The sequence below is a fragment of the Herpailurus yagouaroundi genome, unplaced genomic scaffold, assembly GCF_014898765.1.
Source record: "Herpailurus yagouaroundi ecotype Mexico unplaced genomic scaffold, PumYag 165, whole genome shotgun sequence".
NCBI classification, from domain to species: domain Eukaryota; kingdom Metazoa; phylum Chordata; class Mammalia; order Carnivora; family Felidae; genus Herpailurus; species Herpailurus yagouaroundi.
Genome location: NW_024412406.1, coordinates 15,850,817 through 15,873,143, shown reverse-complemented (window position 1 = coordinate 15,873,143; position 22,327 = coordinate 15,850,817). Strand labels below are relative to the sequence as shown.

At 37.8% G+C, this 22,327-nt stretch overlaps 1 protein-coding gene across 1 annotated transcript in view; it reads left to right on the top strand.

Moving 5' to 3' along the window:
* The first annotated feature begins 4,138 nt into the window (after positions 1–4,138).
* CUNH8orf34 (chromosome unknown C8orf34 homolog) overlaps positions 4,139–22,327 on the top strand; it is a 412,431-nt gene continuing 394,242 nt past the window's right edge. The window contains 3 exon segments of the mRNA XM_040487647.1: positions 4,139–4,473; positions 4,475–4,591; positions 4,593–4,667. Coding sequence (XP_040343581.1) covers positions 4,339–4,473; positions 4,475–4,591; positions 4,593–4,667 — 327 coding nt within the window. The 5' untranslated portion in view covers positions 4,139–4,338.

Below are 22,327 nucleotides of genomic sequence, written 5' to 3'. Positions count from 1 at the left end.
TGGGCTCTGTGCTGACAGCTCAGAGCCTGGAGCCTGCTTTGGATTGTGTCTCCCTCTTTCTGCCCTCCCCCTGCTTGTGCTCTCTTTCTCTCTTTCTCTCTGAAATAATACATGAAAAAACTTAAAAAAAATCATTTGTTTGAGGAGCTGTGCAAGGTATCTTACAAACAGAGTTTGAAGAGAGCTTTAAGTACATCCCATAAACTGGATTCTGTATATTTGTAAATTATGCTGACAGACAAAGACAATGGGTGCTTTTCAGGTAATCTTACATGGACAGCAATAGGATATTAATTAAATATGTATTTATGAAGAACATACTGTATGAAATAAATACTATGTTACATGCTACAAAGTGTAAGAGAATTATTAAGATATAGCTCATGATTTTAAAGGGTTTGCAATTTAAAAGAGGGACCAAGATATACATACAGTTAAATGGAATAAAACAGAAGATAAATATCATGTGTTTGAGGCAAAGTTTAGCCTGAAAGAATATAGCAGGATTGAATAGATCTACTAAGATTTAATTCACTCATTCAACTGCTATTGATTGAGTGCTTACTAGGTGCCAGGTCAAGACATACAGCCCTTCTCACTAAGGGATACTGATACATGCAAATTAGACTCTTGACTAATTTTCAGGGTACAGGGTAGAGAATGGAAATAGCCTTGGCTTTGGAGTTAGAAAAAACTGAGTCAAACCCTATCCACTAGTCATAAGGTGACTTGGGCAAGTAATTTATAATCTTTTAGTTTCATTGCAGAAATCATAGGGCAGAAATCATAGGGCAGAAATCATCTTTGATTCTCTCTTTCAACCTCATCCTTCCATATAGTTCATTAACAAATTAGTCTTTAAACATTTCTTGAATACATCCTATTCTCTCTGTCCCTGCATCTGCAGTCCCTAAGCCTGGCTCTCATGATTGCTAATGGATTCTGTAAACCAAATTGGCTTTCCATCTCCCTTTTATTCTTTTTAAATTGATCATGCATCATGTAATCATAGCAATCTTTCCAAAACTTTTACCTCACCATACACTTCTCTGCTCAAAATTCTTTAGTCACTTCTCATTGCCCAGAAGATGCAAATCTACACTTCTTAACAAAGCATTTAAGACTTTTTTTGATGTCTATTTATTCTTTGAGAGAGAGAGAGAGAGCAGGGGAGGGGCAGAGAGAGAGAGAGAGAGAGAGAGAGAGAGAGAGAGAGAATCCCAAGCAGGCTCCCCGCTCAGCTCAGAGCCTGATGTGGGGCTCAATCCCACAACTGCAAGATCATGACCTGAGCTGAAATCAAGTCAGACATTTAACTGAGTGAGTCACCCAGAGCCCCAAGGCATTTAAGACTTTCAATGAGCTAAATTCTGCTCACATTTTTAACCTCACATGCCAATATTTTTCCATATAGACCCTATGTTTCTCTAACCACCAGCCTGTTGTGTGCTCTGTGCTTTTGCATATGCTATTTTTTTTTTAACACCAAAGCCTGAAATATTACCCCCATCCCCACTCTACCAATCCCATCTGGAAAACTTAAAAATTGAAAACTTAAAAATTTTAATCTTCCTTTAAGATTTTGCTCAGACACCATCTCTTTTGTGTAGAATTCCTTGAGGATCTCAGAACAGGTAATTTTTACATCATCAGTATGTGTACAGCATGTTTTATATATCTATATTAGTACAATGAATTCAAATGTCTTATTTGTGTATATACCGATTGCCTCAACAAGATTAAACACCTGAGAGCAAAGACAAGGCTTTTCATCTTTGAATCCTCAGCTCTCACGTAATGTCTGCCATGGAGAGTCTGTGTAATAAATATTTATTGTAATAATGAAGTCAGGTTTGGGGATCAGTGGAAAGAACCAAGAAATGCTTTTAGGAGAAGATAGTATGTGAGGTTGGCCTTGAAAAACTTCTGAAATATTTCCTTAATTAAAAAAAAGTAATTTTGAGGGGCGCCTGGGTGGCTCAGTCAGTTGGGCATCCGACTTCGGCTCAGGTCATGATCTCGCAGTCCGTGAGTTCGAGCCCCGCATCGGGCTCTGGGCTGACAGCTCAGAGCCTGGAGCCTGTTTCGGATTCTGTGTCTCCCTCTCTCTCTGACCCTCCCCTGCTCCTGCTCTGTCTCTCTCTGTCTCAAAAATAAATGAATGTTAAAAAAAATTAAAAATAAAATAAAAAATAAAAAAAGTAATTTTGAGATGTTCAGTGTTTTAACACACATAAGGTATATATCTTCATGATTCTCCCTTTAATATGTAAATGTTTTGCCAGCAAAGCTTTCTTCTCTTTTCTTTTCTTTGGGTGTCTTCCTTCCTTCTTTCTTTCTTTCTTTCTTTCTTTCTTTCTTTCTTTCTCTGTCTTTTTTCTTTTCTTTCTTTCTTTTTTTCTTTTCTTTTCTTTCTTTCTTTCTTTCTTTCTTTCTTTCTTTCTTTCTGTCTTTCTTTCTGTCTTTCTTTCTGTCTTTCTGTCTTTCTTTCAATTCAAGGCCCAACTGCAGTTGCTCTGAGCATGTATGTATGTGGTATCAGAAGTACTGGACTTTTTAGCTGGAGCATAGATGGCTCTACACCATACGTTCTAGCAAATAGAAATGCTGATGTTCACTATGTATATTTAACTTCTCCTGAACATATTTGGAAATATATAAGTATACCTTTGATCCATAATGGAAAACACATGAGATCCCAAGGCATGTCACTGCTTCATCCGGGCAGATCACCCAAGTCGGATTGTGAAAGCAATAACCGGGGGATCTTTTCATTGCAAATCCTGTCTGTTTCAAGTTATTGGTGGTGGTGAAGCTTTTAGTTCTGGCAGATTTCTTACATGAATTATTAAATGGAATTAACAGTAACTTCTGGAATCTTCCACTCTTAACTATCGCATTTCCACATATGTAGTTCTGCTTAAGTAGTCACACAGAAGAAAAAAACATCGATACCAATAAACAAATTATGAATTACAGAAATGCAGAACACGGAAAGAAAACTAAGTCTAGACTGTTGCAGTCTGCTTTAAGTACAACTATTCCCTTCATTCCAAACCTTCATATTTACCAACACGAATCTTTATTTTGGCAGCACGTCATGGTTTAGGAGCCACAGAGATCGTCTTTGGAGGCCTCAGTGCGTTTTTCTTTTCTCCTTCTCCTCCTCTTCTTCTTCTTCCAATGTTTGTTTATTTTTGAGAGAGAGAGAGAGAGAGAGAACATGACCAGGAGAAGGGCAGAGATAGAAAGGGAGACAGGGAATCCCCAGCAGGCCCCATGCTGTTAGCGCAGAGCCTGATGCATGGCTTGATTTCACAACGGTGAAATCATGACCTGCGCTAAAATCAAGAATAGGACACTTAACGACTGAGCCACCCAGGTGCCCATCAATGTGTTTTTCAGGAGAACTGTCTGTGATCTTCAACTTGGGAAATCCCTGGATAGTAAGAAAGGTATTATCTAAATTTGAGGATCTCATGAAGGGTCTAGAGGAAGCATCTTTAGGTGGAATAGAGTAGTATCTGGCGTGTAGCTACAGACATATTAAGAACATGTAGATTGTAATTCACATAATTATACGTGAATCAGGAATTCAGATTTGCAAAGGAGGGCTGGCTTGCTTTTATCTCTTATTCCTACCAAAAGCTAAAGGGTGGCTCCCACCCTTTGGGTGTCTGCACTTAGGGAGTTTTCATCTGGGTTCCCAGCCTATAGATGGGCGCCAAGCCAGACATTCTAAAGGAAGACAACTTCATTTTAGCGGCAAACCCTCAGACCCACGCATCTTCCCATGACTCTGCCTTTCTCCGATTCTGAGCTAGTGTAGGCAGAGCACGAGGTGCCGAGGACAAGCTCCGAAGGGGCGGTGGGGACCATCCTTTTCGAACAGCGTTTGTAGCTGCCAAGAGTAGCCAACAAGCACCAGATTTATGTGCACTTTGAAAGAAGCACCTTCACCATTGGCTTTTTGAGCGGCGCTGTCGCTAGGGAGCGGCGGGCAGGGCGAGCACAGCCTGGGGAGAAGCCCGGGCTGTTTGTTCCTGCAAGGGGGAAAGGGGACGCACACAGTCGGGCGCGCGGACACACACGCACGCACACGCACGCTTGCCGCGAGTTCGATCCCCGCAGCCCCCCACCGCCCGAGGGCGCCCCCGGCGCCGCGCCAGGCGGAGAAGCATCCGCCTCCTGGCTCCTGCTGCTGCTGCTGCTGCTGCTGCTGCTGCCGCTGCTGCCGCCCAGAGGAGAGAGGAACCTGGAACCTCTGCCTCGAGTTTCCCCCGGCGCCGCGCGCGGCGGAGAGCGGCGGGGGTGGGCGCCAGGAGGAGAACGCGATGAATGAGTTCTCCCCTCGCCTCGGAGTTGACTGAGTTGGCGGCGCCGCGCCCGGGCTTCCGGCTCTCGGCGCCCCACGCGCTCGCGGCTCCCGGGGCTGCAGCCCACGCCCGCGGCCGGGGCTGTGCCCGCCACGCCGGGGGAGCCGAGGCTCTGGAGCTCCTGTCCCGGCTCCAGTCCGGGGGAAAAAGGAAGGTTGTCCCCTGGCCCAGGCGCACGGCCGCGCGCTCTCCCGCACTCTCCGCGGCCCCTTCTGTCTCTCCATGGCGTCTCATCAACAATCCCGGATCCAGGCTTACCTGGAGAAGAACAAGATCGGTCCCCTGTTTGAGGTAAGGCGCTGTGGAGGAGGGCGGTCCCGTTTGTATCTGGGGGAAGGGGTTCAGAACACCCGGAGGGAAGGAGGGACCGCGAACAAATGCGCGGGAGGGGTGGCCGTGCGGCCCCAGTTCACTGGCATTCGCTCTGCCCGGGCCAGGGGGTCCGGAAACGCGGCCGGGCGGGCACCTTGCCGGTTACCTGGGCGCGGACAGGTGAGCTGGAGAGGGCCCAGCGTCAGTCTGGCAGGGGAAGTTTGAGCGGTCTGACTGTCCTGCATCTCTCAGCCTTATGCACAGGACCCGGACAGGCTGAGACCCACAGATGCACACACTTAGACTGTCTTACACGCTCACACTTTCTTCCTGGAATTTACACCGTATTGCATGTTGGATTTTTTTTTTTTTTTTTTTTTAATGTTGGCAGTAGTAGAACCCAGAAAGGTGGAAGAGGCGCTTAGCAATGGGGGAGACTGTGGTTAACTGGGAGAAAACTGAACTGGTAAGGAGTAGGCTTCGGTAGATGAAGGCGCCTTGAGTGAAATTGTCAAACTGAGACGCTGACATCGATCTCTGGATGAAGGGAGAGTCCTGTGCATTGCAGACCCTACATGTGTTAGGGTGAGAAAGGGGCGGAGAAAGATTCAGGAAAAGCATACACGTATTTATGAGAGGAGACGTGTAGCTCTGAGCTGCTTTCTCTCGCCATCAAAGAACCGATGACAGAAATACAGGAGGAGAAAGGAAGAGCGGGAGGACAAGAGAAAAAGAACCAGAGACTGAACTGGGCACTGGCAAAGCGTCCCGGCGGTAGCCAGCGCGCTGGGCAGATGCTAGTTCCCGCGGGGAGGAATGCCCAGGGTCCGTTCCCAGCCCGGTCCCACCGTCCAGCTGGGCACGGGTGGGAGACGATCGGACGGACGTGGGAGGCTCGAGATCCTCCCTCCCCCACCAAAAGCAGCTGTGGTCACTATTGGCGGTTTACGTGTCCGCGGCGTGGGAGTAAGGCTGTAACGCGGCAGGGGGAAAAGATAGAGAATGGGGTTGTTCCCTAGTACTGAGGAGAAGAGAATAACTGCAGAGAGGGGTGGGGGAAGCGAAATAATGCCCTAGCACAAAAAGGGAGAGGTGGACAGGGATGTGATCAGATAGGTCTTTTCTCTGGGGAGGATGGGTTTCAGATAACCAAGATTTGCAAGATCTCAAGTTTTTCTGCCCAACTTTAAGTTAACGTTGTAGTGTCTTGGGAGCTATGGCTACTGTTTCAACTGAAACTCGTTGTATAGAGTCATGAAGTCCTGTAACGCATGTCTTGATTCTTGTTTCTGCCCACGTGTTAGCAGAGGAAGTCCATGTAGAATTGCTGGTGCAACTAGGTTGTTTTATTTTATTCTAATGATTAGAGACCATGCCTAGTTCGATATCTATCTGTATAAAAAGCGGAAGCATAATAACACTTTGTGACACAGTGTATTAATTGTGTTAAAAGAAACATGAAATACTTTCACAGTGTTTCTACGCCCCTAGAATATAAAGTATAATTTACCAGGGAGATTAAGGGAGTTGTTTGTTTTAATAGATTTGTTAATTTATTTTAAAATTGCCGAGACTCTCTCCAAATGATAATGATAGAGTTTGGAATAGGTGTAAACTTTCTACATAATTAGGAAATAAATCCAACTTGATTTTTATCAAGTGCTTATTAAAAAAAAACTAGCCCTCTAGATAGTTCTGCATTAATGAATTTTAAGTGAAGACGAAATTGTCTCATAAAATCTTAAGACCTCTTCACCAAAAAAAAAAAAAAAAAAAAAAAATTATATGCTATGTATTTTATTGATTTTTTTGGGTGACATATTACCTACATCCCTATTAGCTTGGATTGCAGTGGTGAGTAATTTTTAAGGGTTGATATGTGCTTTAAACAATTGAAGGGAGAAAACAGCTAAGTTTCTGCTTCTAAAAGCAGGTTTGTATGCAACAATTTTGATCATAACAGAGCTTAGTTTTGAATAGAATTATATATACTTCACAAAATTAGAAAATCTCACTAGCCTGTAGCGTCTGTCTCATGCTAGAGAGAATATAAAATGTATAGTGTTCATCTGGCATTCTCAAAGCCCCCAGGGCTTTGGTCAGTGCTTCTCATGAGAACTGCTTCAGGAGATCAAGGAGGAGCCCAGGAACCTGGACTTAGTAAGAAGTGGCACAAATGATTGTTACATATTTAATTTCTGGACCACATTGTAAGAAACGGTGTCATAAGTTAAACTCTTGTGACTCTTAAGTTTTAATATCTGTGCTATGTTGTGATTTTTTTGTGCCCTGGAGTTGGTGGACATAGGCTTACTTTAGTTTTGAAAATATACAAGACCTGAAAATGTGTTCCCTTTACAGATTTTCTAAGTTAGGAATGTTTTAAGAAAACTTACTGGAGTAAAGCACTTTAAAGAGAGCACAGGAATATTGTTTAAAAAAAAAACAACGATAACATATACTGGTTGAGAATATTTGTATCTTGTTATTTTTTTAACTATACAGCTTAATTACCTAATTTAGTTACTTAGTTTATTTCTTAACTTAGTTTATTTGCTTATTTCTAAATTTTATCATTTGAGAAGTTTATAAAGCTATATACAATATGGTATTGTGAAACTATGTTAGATGAAAATTAATCTTGTTTCCATGTGATTGAAGGTTATAAATTTATATTGTCTTTAAATATGATTTAACATGCTTAGAGGCATTACAAAACCATGTCTAGAAATCATTGCATTAGAGCTGGGTAATGATATTTTAATTAAATAATATAAAGAGGTAAAGTGAATATGGTAATAATGACATATCCCACAAACTCTTGAAATTTTTAATACTTTTAGTATTCTCATTGGCTTATTCAGGATAGGCTAGTATCCTGATAGCCTGGGCATCAATCTACGAGGAATGCTTGACATCGCTTCAATAAATTAGCACTAGAATCCTATTAATAAAGATTTCCACATGTAACCCCTTACTTAACTGGCAAGATATGAAATGGTTTGACTTTCACCAAAGTATGGTATTTTGTAGCACACGTAGGCAAGATTCATGGCACAAACACAAGACTTACTTCAACCAACTGCTTAATAGTTGAAGAGCTTGACAGTTAAAACTTTTGAAATTAAATAATCAACTGGCATATATCTGCTTTTTTGGGATCAAGTGATCTACTTTGTCTATGTTGTAAGTAGTTAAACTTCATTCCCAAGAAATTGTGTATGTGGAACATCACAGTAAATTCTTTATTTTCAACAGAGAGAAGTTTATACTTTTCAGTTTCTCCCATTTCCATGAAATAAACAGAATAATTATTTGAATATTATTGGTTGGAAGGGTCCTCAGGGCAGTCATATATCTTGGTTTAGGACTGATTATGCTTACAAGAGAGTGAAATCCTAAACTATTAAAACTCAGGATAATGGGGTCCCCATTAAATCTTCATAGAATATTTAAATCTCTGTGTATTCACTACAAATTCACTACATTTTTTTCAAATGTGGTCTGACCCACTCCAAGTAGAATGGAACCACTTTATCACCTTCTCTGTTTAGTTCAAAGTACCTCTACTCACATGGGCTAAATTTGTGTTAACTGACTTGACATATATGTTATGAAGTGGACTCATATCAAATGTGTGGTCAACCATCAGCTTGCATCATTCATACAGTTACTACTGCACAACTTGTTTTTTTCTGATACCCCTGGCCTGCATATTCCAGCCATGTCTGCAACCTTGAACTCAAGTTGGCCTGGAGATTCTCAGGCAGTGGCCTGGCAGGATCAGGAGATTTGTTATATAGAAGGTAGAGGACTGTTGAGAGAATAAGTAAATATATTGAAAATAATGCAGTCCAGTTTTCTTGCTGATAGAGACGGGATCCACAAATACAGAAAGGAGAAAATGTAGAATGCACCCTGCAGTGTTGGATTGAAATTGGAGGTACTGGTGTATCTCATAACTTCAAGAATAGAAATAGATATAAATGTAATAGAAGTAAATATGGATTTGTATGTAGTAACATATACATAAGTATATATGCCTACATTTATTTCCTTACTCTGTCTACTGTGATGGCCTAAAAAATAGCAACATCTCAGTAGCAATGAGCACACCAAGTGACAGATTTTGAGTTCTAAATACCATTCTCCATCAAGTGGAACCAGATATCCTTGGAGAAATGGTTGATCCTAGGCTTGAGTCTGGGAAAGCACAAGATAAACCTGGACCATCTTATGCCAGGGAATAAGGAAGTGGTCAAAGAATTATAGGAACATGTGAAAAGCTTGAAGAGACTCCTGTTAACTAAATCTGGGGCAATTTGAGATTCAAAGTGTGATAGTAACAGATTATCATCCTATAAAATAGGAGAATTTTATTCCACTACAATATATTGGGATACATGAATGTCTCTAATTTATGGGGAGAAGATAAAGCTTTACTTTATAGTAGAATGCCAATTAATAAGAGTAGAAGTGGTGATGGAATTAGAGAATTACTACTTGGCAACCACTGAGCAATAATTGAGGCAATAAACATTAATTGTTGCTAAAAACTAATGGGTGAAAGTTGGAGGAGGAATGAGATGTTTACCTAATGTCTAGTATCTTTCCACAAAGTAGTTGTTAATTACAAAGGGAAAAGTAACTTTATAGTGAAGAAACCAGGCAGACTGAACTTTACTCAAGTGATGGGACAAATCAATATTGTGTGCTCCTGATAGTATGCAGCTAAAACAACTTTAATTCTTTAGTATTTATGCCAATTACACATGACCTGAGCTGAATAATGAGAAAATATCTGATAATTTTGATAGGGAAATTCTGATTTTCTGATGTGTTCAATAATGTATAAAGTCATGACAGTCAAGGAAAGTCTCAAACTGATGGGACAATACAACTAAGTGCAAAATATGGTCCTAGAACTGATATGTTCACTAGGAAGGACATTATTAGGAAAGTTTTGCAAAACTTGAATGGGGTCTCTAGGTAAAGTATATATGGAGTTATTTCTGCTCTTCATATACTTTTTCTGTAAGTTTAAAGTTCTTTTAAAATTAAAAAATATTAAAAATAAAAAAGACCATCTAGGAAACAAGTATTTGCAAGTAGTTCACCCATTGGATATTTTTTTAAAGATTAAATTATGTGAACTTAATTAAGAATTGTATCTGTGACTTACAGATACAATTGAAATCAGTAAGTATTAAGCTATAGTTTTGAGTATAGCTATACTTACAGTCATGGTCAACTAAGCATATGCATTTTCCTCTTCTCCCTCCAAACTTTTATTGAAATATCAACAAAAATGTTAAAAAATAAATACATAAGAGTGCTGGAACACAAGGAAAGGTGCTGAGGCAGAGAGACTGTTTCTCCCATATGAACAGAATTTCTTTATTATGAATGGTGGTATATCCTTTGCACCTATCTATGGTCAAGTGACATAGAGTCAATTATAAGTAGTGGAAATGTTATTTGGAATTCCCTGGAAGGTGCCTTAAAATAGTTGGATTCAGTTTGGACATGTTCCTCATATGCCTTCCTTCCTTATTGTTGTCTAGAATGCCTCTTTGTTCATTCTTCCTTTGTACCCTTCTTTATTCTCTCCACTTCCCCAGGCAACTACTTGTTTCCTTTCTATTACCGTAGAATAGTTTTCCTTTTCTAGGGTTTTGTATAAATGGAATCCTATGCTATGCATGCTTTTTTTTCTGTATATCTTCTTTCACTCAATATAACTATTTTACAATTCATCCATCTTGTGTCATGTATCAGTAATTTATTTCTTTTAGTTTCTGAATAGTATTCTCTATGGATGTATGCATTTGTTTCTCTTGGGTAAATACCTGGAATAAATTGGCTGGATCATATGGTAGGTGTATGTTTAACTTTTTAAGACATTAGCCACTAGTTTTGAAAAGTGTATGTACAATTTTACATTCCAACCAACATTGTATGAGGATTCCAATTGTTCCACGTTCTCGCCAAAACTTGGTGTTGTCTGTCTTTGTAATAATAGCCATTCTAATAGGTTTGTGTGATATCTCATTTAGTTTTAATTTATATTTACATTATGGCCCCACTCTTACCCCTATATTCTGAGACCAGTGTCAGTGGAGATCATGTGGGAAGCATGGCTTCTCTCACCCCTGGCAGTAATGAGGCATTTCTTTCCCTCCCCACCTGGGTCATGTCAGGAGAGGCCTAGAAAAAGAGTCAGGACTTTCAACATTGCTGAGTGGTAATGAGGCCATTCTTGCCATGAAATCCATGCCAAGATACATTATAGTTAAACTTCTGGGGAAAAAAAAGTCAAGATATATCTTGAAAGGAGCGAGAGAAATGAAATACCATACCTATACAGGGAAAACAATTTGAATAGCAGCAGATTCTCATCAAACCTATGAATGTCAGAAAGAAGTGGCACAATATTTTTCAAATGCTGAAAGAAAGAGTCTAGAGTTTTATAATCAGAGAAAATATCCTTTAGAAATGAAGGGGAAACCAAGAGAATTTGTTACCAATGGGTCTACTCTAAAAGTTTGGCTAAAGGAAGTTCTCTAAACAGGAATTGATAAAAGAAAAAAAACTTTAGAACATTAGGAAAGAAGAAAGAACATGGAAAGGGAAAAAAATATGACTAAATATAATACATTTTCCTTCTCCTTTTGAGTTTCCTAAATTATGTTCGATGGTTGAAGCAAAAATTATGGCAGTGTCAGGTGTGGTTCTAAATGTATGTAGAGAAAATATTTGAGAGTTGTATTATAAGCAGGAAAGAGTAAAGGGGAGAAAAGGAGGTAAGGTTTCTATAGTTCACTTAAACTGGTAAAACAACAACACCTATTGATACGTTGTGCATTTTTAATGTCATACCTAGAGCAACCACTAAAAAAGCTATACAAAAAGATGCCCTCAAAAACTCTGGTAGTTTAAAATGGAGTTCTCGGGGCACCAGGCTGGCTTAGTCAGTTGAGTGTCTATCTGACTCTTGTTTTTGGCTCAGGTCATGATCTCACAGTTCATGAGTTTGAGTCCCACATTGGCCTCCACACCCTCTCAAAATAAATAAATAAACTTAAAAAATAAATAAAATGGAGTTCTAAAAAATGTTCATATAACTCACAGGAGTAGGAAAAAGAAAAACAAAGCAAAGAACAAATAGAAAACAAAAAAAAATAACATGGCAAACTTTAGTCATAATATGTCAATAATTAAATTAAATGCAAATGGTCTAAATATACCAGTTAAAAGACAGAGATTGTCAGAGTAGATTAAAAAAATATGACCCAACCAGTAGGCAGTATCTAAGAAACTCACTTCAAATACAAAGAAACAAGCAGGCTAGAAGTAAAGAATAGAAAAAAAAAATATGATTGAAACATCCAAAGAAAGGAAGAGTGGATCTTTTAATGTCAGATAAAGTAGACTTCAGAGGATAGAAAATTACTAGAGACAGGAACTGCCATTATGCAGTAATATAAGGGTAAACCTACCGAGAAAAATAGCAGTCAACAGCAGAGCTGCAAAGTGTTTGAAGTGGAAACTGACAGACTTAAGCAGAGAAGTAGAGAAATCTACAACTATAGTTAGGAAATTCAAAACCCTTCTCTTGGCAATTGGAAGAAAAACTATACAGAAAATCAGGAATGCTATAGAGGAACAAATGCACATCAAAGGATATAGTCGACATTTGTAGACCACTTGATGCAACAACTGCAGAATACATTTTTTTTTTCAAGTGACACGGAATGTATACAAAGGCAGACCATTCCCTGAGCCACAGAACAAACCTCAGCTGAAATCATACAACAGGTTTTCTCCATTACAATGGAATAAAACTACAAACCGGTAACAGAAAGAAAACAGGAAAATTTCTAAAACGCTGTGAAAATATACAGAATACTTCTAAATAATCTACTGGTCAAAGAAGAAATCTCAGGGAAATAAAAATCCATCAAACAATGGAAAGGAAGATATATCACAATTTGTGGAACACAGCTCAAGCAGTGCTGAGAGAGAATTTTATAGGGTAACATGCATACATTTAAAAAGTGGACTGATGTGATTGGTTAGAATAGGGCCCTTGCTTTTTATGTCATTCCTCTGTGCCCTTCCAGTCATAGAGGACAATCTGTCCAGCTAGAGAGAGGGCTCTTCTACAGTGAAGGATGTGTGAGTATCAGTAATCCGCTGACAATGGGTGTTTGTCATGTTTTGTATCCAAAGTAGATCTTCAGTTCTTAAAGGTGGGAAACAAATATCTTGCCTCATTCTTTATTGTGCATTCACTATAGTGTCTAGTGGAGCACAGACAATAAAGCGCAGACAATAAAGGAGTTGATATCTGTTGAATTAAACAACACACAAACAAGACTTGTGTATTTTTTTCCTTCTATGGAAAAAAATACATTTAAGTCACAACCAGCTAGCAAATAGCGTCTTAATATTTATTCCTTTAAGACCTAGAGCAAAATATTCCCCGTCACATTAATTAGCCTTTATGTACAGTGAATAACTTTTAATTATGTACTTAACTATCTAATTCACTTTCAGCTATATTTTTTCCTTTTTAATATCTGCTTTCACGAGAGGGCCTGATAAATTAATCCACACCACTGTATAAGGCTTAATGTATACCCCGCCCCCCAGCACATTTGCATTTGAAGGGAGGAAGTTGCATGACACAGTTATATGGGATGAAGCAGGTGATCTTGGGAAATAATACGAGCTTAGCAACCATTTATTCTCTGCTTGACCCTGGGCACTTGATGATCTCTGTGAACATTAATGTCCTCATCTGCAAGACAATACCTAAGAGGGATTTTATGAGGACTATATGAGATGAAACAAAGTCTAAAGAACCCAATCCAGTGCCTGGCACTTGGTGGACACCCAATATTTTGACTGCCATCTCATTAGATGCTACTACTTCTCTTTTCAATTAATAGTAATAACTCAGTGACAGACCCTGTGGAGAGATGCTTTTGAAGGATGGCCTTCTAGTATCCTGAAATTAGAACTAATTCAAAGTGTGGAAAAAACAACAGAGTAAACATCTGCTTTTTAAGGTTGTAGCTCTGATATCTCTGAAAAAACACTGTGGCACAGTTAGAAAGGAGAGTAGGCCAGTGTGTGTGTGTGTGTGTGTGTGTGTGTGTGTGTGTGTGTGTTCTTTGTTCAGCGGTGGGAGAAAGGGAGGTCTTGCTTGTTGCTGTATCACAGAAGTATACTTTACTTTGGCTAAATTTGGAGACATTATACATAATTAGAAAACAATCCAGAATATATCTTATTGTCTCAGAGAGGCAACCTGGATCACTCCCAACTAAAATAGCACACACAGATCCAATGTCCCTGTCACTCTCTGTAGCATGTTTTTTTTATATCCCTTATTGTATTTGATATTGTTTTATTGGCTTTATTCCTTTGATTTCAGTTTATATTCTGTTTATTCCACTAGAGTATAAATTTCTTATGGGAAGATATTTTGGCAGTCTTTGTAACTGTGTCTTCCTGCCTAGAAAATGTCTGGTATGTAAATGGTGTTCTACTAAATAGTTGTCAAGTACATTTATGAATGAAAAAAATCAGGGTCAACCTATCAAATTTGAAAAGTGTGGTTTGGGTATGAATAATCATTTGCCACTAGGAGTCTGGGAATAGCTCAGCAGTTTATGAGAGATTTCACTTTCTTTAAAATTCATTATGACTTTGTTATCTTTTCAACAGCTATTAAGTTCTTTGGCACATGATGTTTGGAATGTCATTTACATTCATTTGGTACATATTTATTGGGTGCTGTATTATGTATTAAGAAATATAAATTGAAATAAAATATTTCCTGTCCCCAAAAACTCCTGCATATTTAGAAAAGACTGATAATACTTGGGGCACTCTCAAATATTATATTCTGGTAAATTTTACAGAAGCCTACCTTGGTTTTCTGTTTATATGTTTGGTATGTTTTCATACGTAGCAATACATTCCATTAATAGACTAATAGAAGTAAGAAATTAATATTTGAAGTTCAGATTTAGAGATTGGTTTCCAATAAATTTGCCATAGAATCAAGTATGTAAATTGAATAAGGTAAAGGGTAGATTTGTTAGTTTCTGTTGTTTTTGCTCCTGGGAGTTCTTAGCACCAGTAAGACATCTAAACATGAATTATTAAAAATACCTAAATGATCTGATTGTTGAGTAATGTTCTACATGAAACACACTGACAGTTTTCGGTTGTAAGTTGTTCCTTTAACATAAAAGAGAGAACTTTCTTTTTGAAGTATAGCCTGGAGCGTAAAGGGGTATATAACTCCTGCTCTTTCTTTGCTTTTTGAACATATTGATCTGAAATCAAAAAGTGACAAGCTATATTGAATTGACAGTACATTTGATTTGTCTGCACATTGAAATAATATATCTATTTGTGTGAAGTGAACTATATTGTATTAAGATTTATTGTAGCTGTATATTTCTGAGATATTATTTTTATTTTAATGCTATTTTACTCCTAGGATTCTCTCCAGAGGATCTGGTATTGTTTTGTTGATTTCATTTTTTCTTGTTATGTTTTTTATTTACAATATATAATAATTATTTTAGCATTATATAAAATGGTGATTAAAACCAGCTACAGTTTATTATGCACAGAATATTATTCTATTCTGACTAAAAATACTTATTGAAACATTTCTTATTATCTTTCCTCTTAGTGATATAACAATGATATGAAAAACACTCTTAAAATATACAGATGACAAATACTCTGCTATGTGGAACCTTAAAGTCTTAGTTTTCCAGAATTTTAAAAATCTAACCCTTTCTTTATATTCAGGTAAGATGTTGAGGTCTGTGTACAATTAGCAACACGTCACTGCCATAGTCTATGGATGGATAGGGAATCCAATGACAATAGTTCAATCTTGAGAAATAGTGAAGAATTCATGCAGGTCATGTACATCAAGTTCTTAAGTTATTAACAAGTATATTTTTGGATAAAGTTAGTTGAAGAGTGACTTGGGTGCCCATTCAGCTTTAGGGTGACCCACTAAAGAATTACTTTCACTGAGCTGTGCAGTGAGTGATTTAAGAAGCCTTTATTGAGAGTCATTATAAGAATCAGACCATGAAAATACGGTTTTGTCATCTATTAAAGGATGTTGTGGAGGGGCATATTCATTGCATTAGACAGCATCCTCTTATGAGAACTACTGTTCTCTTTTATAATGTCAAAAATAGGTTATGAACCTCACACCTTCAGAATGGCTAAAATAAAAAACACAAGAAACAACAAGTGTTGTCAAGGATGCCAAGAAAAAGGAACCCTCGTGCACTGTTGGTGGGAATGCAGACTAGCTCAGCCATGTGGAAAACAGAATGGAGGTTCCTCAAAAAATTAAAAATAGAATTACCATATGATCCAATAGTTCCACGACTGGGTATTTACCCAAAGAATATGAAAATACTAATTTGAAAGGATATAGATACCACTATGTTTGTTGCAGAATTCTTTACAGTAGTCAAATTAAGGAATCTTCCCAAGATGAATGGATTAAAAAAGGTGGTATATATGTATATATAATGGAATATTACTTAGCCATAAAAAGAATGAAAGCTCGCCATTCGGAACAACATGGATGAATCTAGAGAGTATTATACTAAGTGAAATAAGTCAGTTAGAGAAAGACAAATACCAGATGATGTCATTCATATGCGGAATTTAGGAAGCAAGGCAAACAAGCAAAAAAGAGACAAACCAAAAGGTAGACTCAACTATTGAGAACAAACAAATGGTTACCAGAGGGGAGATGGGTGAGGGGATAGATGAAATAGGTGAAGAGGGTTAAGAGTACACTTATCATGATAAGCACTGAGTAACATATACAATTGTTGAATCACTATATCATACACCTGAAACTAATGTAACACTGGATGTTAACTATACTGGAATTAAATAAAAGATAAAATAAAAAATAAAGAAAAACAGTCGTATATGAATATTTTGAATTGTGTAATTCATAGCATTCCTTTCCTTTTTTTCTTTGTATAGGCTTCTGGAAAACTCGTGGTAGCCAGAATGTAGGTCATTATCATGAACATTTTTTTTAATTGAAATATAATTAACATACAGAGTTATAGTAGTTTCAGGTGTGCAATATGATTCAACAATTCTATGCATGTCTCAGTGCTCATGAAGATAAGTGTACTCTTAATATCTTTTATCTCTTTCACTCCTCCCCCTATCCACTTCCTCTCTGGCAACTACTAGTTTGTCCTCTGTATTTAAGAATCTGGTTTTTTGTCTCTTTTTACTTTATTTATTTGTTTTGTTTCTAAAATTCCACACATGAGTGAAGTCATATGGTATTTGTCTTTCTCTGACTGAATTATTTTGCTTAGCCTTACAACCTTTAGATCCATTTACATTGTTGCAAATGGCAAGATTTCATCCTTTTTTTTTAATGGCTGAGCATTGTTCCATTGTATATATACCACATCTTCCTTATCCATTCATCTATGGAGAGATACTTGGGTTGCTTCCATAATCATGGCTATTGTAAATAATGCTGCAGTAAATATTGGGGTGCATATATCTTTTTGGATTAGTGTTTTTGGTTTCTTTGGGTAAATACCCAGTAGTGGAATTACTGGGTCATAGGTAATTCTATTTGTAATTTTTTTGAGAAACCTCCATAGTGTTTTCCACAGTGGCCGCACCAGTTTGTATTCCCACCAGTAGCACATGAAGATTCCTTTCTCGTGAGCATTTATATCTCCCTTCTTTTCCCCACATTGTCTTCACTTGTTTTACTTTATGTTTCCCTCTACTTTTTATTTATGCTATTTGATCATAATCTATACTTCTTTGGAAAATACTTTAACTTCCTTCTGAAATAAGGATGAATATAAATATGTTATATAAATCATAGAATGACCTAATCTTGGTCCAGATAATTTGGGCATATCATAGGATGTATTGAATCATCTGTTTCCTGTTGTTACATGTTATAGCTGGCTTTCTTTCTGGAAATATTTATTTGGCTCATTCTGGATGTTTAGTGAGAATATGTTTGCAGGATTAGCCTCCCAGGGTTAGCCTTTTGAGTAGCAGAGATGAAGCTGCCTTAAAAGGCAAGCTTTGAGACTCAGGGCTTTTACACAATGTTTTCTCTGCTTAAAGGTTTTCCTTCACATGCCTCACATGGCCAGCTCCTCCTACTGTTCAGATCTCAGGTTTAAACATACTGTCAGAGAGGCCCTCACAGACCACTCAATCTCAGCAGCTTCCTATCAGCCCCTATCACACCATGTTGTTTTATTTCCACACAGCACTCATCAGGTGTGGCCTTTTCTCATTTATTTATTTAGAGATTGGTTCACTCTCTTAAATTAAGCTCCACAAGGAAAGTATCTAATTTGCCAACCTTGTTCTCTGCCATGTCTTCACAATGCACAGTAAGCCCATTTCCTGCAATCAGGTATTCATTCTCATTCTTCTTACCAAATATTCCTTAAAAAGGTTAAACAAGCTTTGCTCTAGGTAGGATATTATATGGAACCATTAAAAATGTAGAAAATATGAATTCAAGATTGTATGTGTATGTAACTATGTAGCATATGCAAAAAGATAAGAATGGATAAGAATGGTCTATAGCTTTTATATGAAGTGCTCAGTGGAGGGGCTGTTTTTGCTCCCACAACCATTCTGATTTTCCAAGCTCTGTATTACTGTGCTATTGCTTTTAGTATTAAGTCATTTGTTTTAGATCATTTCATCTCCTTGAGGCCCCTACTAACTCCCATATGTGTACTATATTTGCATATTAGTACTGGATTTCTTGTAAACTAAAACCCTAATGGGGCCTACTGGCAGAGGTTGAAGGAAAACCCCTCATTCAGGAGACAAATCAAAAATGATGGTTATGACAAGCTAGAAGCAGGTGTCATGCAAATGAGCACCAGGTGATTAGAAATGGTGCCAGGTGGGCAAGTGGAAAGGCATAAGTCAACATTTTCAAATATAACCTGACTATCATGTTTTACCCACCCCTTTCTTTTTTTTAAACCCTTTTTAAAGAGTTGAAAAAACATTGAGAAGTGTGGACACACAACACACATGTGGGTGCACGCTTACACACACACACACACACACACACACACACACACACACACACACACACACTGTTTCTCTACTCATTGTGGCCATGCTTCTTAAACAAGAGTATGTATTCATTATGACAAATCCTAATAACTGTGGATGATATTCAAGGTTCATGTACATTTTAAAGATAATCAAACTTTAGAGAATTTTCATGCTTGTACTTTGTCACTTTTAGCTCTGCGTCCATCCATCCAGGAGGATGAATTCACAGTCCAGGGTCATTAAAGATGCAAGAGTTTTGGAACATTGAATTATGAGATGAATTCCAAACTGGGGTGGCATTCAGGGTCCTCCAAAATCTACTTAACCATACTTCTCATTTTCCCCACACACTGCCTTCAGTGTGAGCAAGGTACTTTGTCCAATTATCCCAGTACATATAATATCAAGTCTTTGCTTGATATTCTTTCTACATGGAATATTTTCTCTGTTTGCTATAATGTCTTAGATGGGGTTCCTTGGGAGACAGACTCTGAGGTGGAGATTTGCATGCAGAGGGTTAACTGTGGCGTGCTTATGGGAGCAGCACCTTGAAGGGAGTGAAGGAAGTGGGTTTGAGTGGAGGAACAAAGTGAACTGTGAAGTAGTTATAATAGAACTCTCAGACGATCACAGGAGAGCCCTGCAAGTGCAGAGGTCCTGTTCCTTTGCACTTTAGTGATTAGAAGCAAGCTTCCTCCAAAGAATGTGACCTTGGATGAGGCAGCTGCCTTCCTGGAAGGACGGATCTGGACAAGACCTTAGGTGAGAGCCTCTAACAGCCAACACTCCTGGCAGCTGGCAGAATGAGCTTTTGTTTCTGAAGAAAGAATCTGGGCACATACCCCAGAATCTACATTTTCCTGTTTGAGTATCAACCACTCATTAAGGGATAGTTCATGTTTTGTTTCTTTAATTAAATATTTTTGACTTCTCTAGCTACCCTAGATTTTCTGTTTCTGTGAACTATTGCACTTAGGGGCTGTGCCACTCACTTTTGTGGTTAACCACAACGTTACTTAACTACTTTCTTCGTTATGGTTTGCTTTTCTAACTATACTGTTGCCTTATTTTTTTTTCTTAATGTTCCTCCTAAGTATCTAATTTGTAGTATATGCATCATAAGAATTTAATTAAATACTTGTTGAATGAGTAAATGCATAATAACAGCATGGCTTGCAGAAACACAAGATAATCTTTGCTTTATCACAAAATAGGCTAAACCTTTCCACTACTTCTAAGCTTCATAAATGAAAAATATGCAGAAGATTAAAAGATGATCCACAAAGTAAAAGGAATTAATATCTCTATAGTCTATTACAGGAGTCAGTGGATCCGCTTTTGTGTGTGTGTGTGTGTGTGTGTGTGTGTGTGTGTGTGTGTGTGTGTAAGATGGACCAATTTGGATTTTCTGTTGTTTGTCAGAAAAGAGTCTTTAAGTTATCCATGTGGTTAAAAATATTGTGATTTGTAGGGTGCCTGGGTGGCTCAGTTGGTTAAACATTCAACTTCAGCTCAGGTCATGACTCATGGTTCATGGGTTTGAGCCCCACATCGGGCTGTGTGCTGACAGTGTGGAGCCTGCTTAGGATTCTCTCTCCCTCTCTCCCTCCCTCCCTCTCTCTCAAAATAAATAAACTTAAAAAATATTGTGATTTGTGGAAAGTAAAAACGTAATTATGTGACTCCATTCAATCTGTGTGAGCCTAAGAAAGATGCAGCTAAAATAAATGGCATCCTTTTTTGTGTGTTTAATTGATTGCCTTCTCTCTCACATGGGGTATACATCTGGGATTCTTAGATGGATGGTTTTTTTCTTGATGGCTCATTTTGACAAAATAATCAAGGTTTTTCATAAAATTCGTATAGTTTGTAGAAATTAAGTCTGATTTTGAAGTTTTTTTTTGTTAATACCAAGATCTTATTAAGTCTGCAGTAGAGTTTTCATTTGTGAAAAATTAAGATAGAAAAATTGGTCATTTTAATCTTCTCTGGACCAGTTAAGATGCAATAGAGTCTATACGTATTAGTTTACTTTCTACTGTATTTTAATACACTTAAAATGTGATTTTTGGAGGGTCATCTAGCTCAATGAAGTCCTACTCCCAAAAGGTTTCAAATGCCACCTTACTCTATGAAAATGAGGACGTTTTACCCCAGATTATTCTGAGATTGGACCAGAAAGTAGATTTAATTATGATGAAAGGAAATTTATCATTTTGATTTTAAATGTGTGTTGAGAACCATGCTAAATTATCCTAGTTTATTTTTATTTAGCCCTAAATTATTTTGAATTTTTCCATGTAAAGAGCCATATTGTTTGTGAAAAGCACAGTGTTGTTTCTTTTTTCCAGCTACTATAGCTTTTATTTCCTTTTTTTTAAAAATCATATGATGATATGATGGCTATTATTAGTGAAAAGTAGTAAAAATGGCAGTTTTGTTTCTTTTCAGTGTCAATAGCCTTTATGTCTTTTTTGAGGAGAAGAGGGACTTTACTCCTTTGGCTAAGAATTCTAATACAGTGTTGAAAAAAAATGGTAATACTTTGTACTTTTTTGAGTGGGTTCTGATTTTAAGAGGAATGATCATTGCAACATTAGTAGAGTTTAAATAAATGGATAACTTATAAAGTTAAAAAAATTCCCTTCTCTTAATAGTTTGCTAGAACTTTTAAAATTAAAACCTGAGTTCACTTGGAGTGCCTGGCTGGCTCACTTGGAAGAGCATGTGACTCTTGATTTCAGGGTTGTGAGTTCAAGCCCCACATTGGGCACAGAGAATACTTTAAAAATATTGACTTCACTTAATATTCAAAGGTCTTATTCATATATTGATATTATCATATGACTTTTCTCCTTTATTCTGTTAATTGGAAGAAGTACATTATTGGAATTTTAAAATGTTAAACCAGTTTTGAATTTCTGGGAGAAATTGATTCTGATCAGTTGCTGGGTTTGGATTGCTAATATGTTATTTAAGACTTTCCTCTTCAAAAAACCTCTCTGACCTCAGCCGCAGAAATTTCTTACTTGATGCATCTCCAAAGGCAAGGGAATTAAAAGCAAAAATGAACTATTGGGACCTCATGAAGATAAAAAGCTTCTGCACTGCAGAGGAAGCAATCAACAAAACTAAAAGGCAACCTACAGAATGGGAAATATATATTTACAAATGACATATTGGACAAAGGGCTATCCAAAATCTATAAAGAACTCACCAAACTCCACACCCGGAAAACAAATAATCCAGTGAAATAATTGGCAGAAGACATGAATAGGCACTTCTCTAAAGAAGACATCCAGATGGCCAACAGGCTCATGAAAAGATGCTCAACGTCACGCCTCATCAGGGAAATACAAATCAAAACCACACTGAGATATCACTTCACACCAGTCAGAGTGGCCAAAATGAACACATCAGGAGACTATAGATGTTGGAGAGGATGTGGAGAAACGGGAACCCTCTTGCACTATTGGTGGGAATGCAAATTG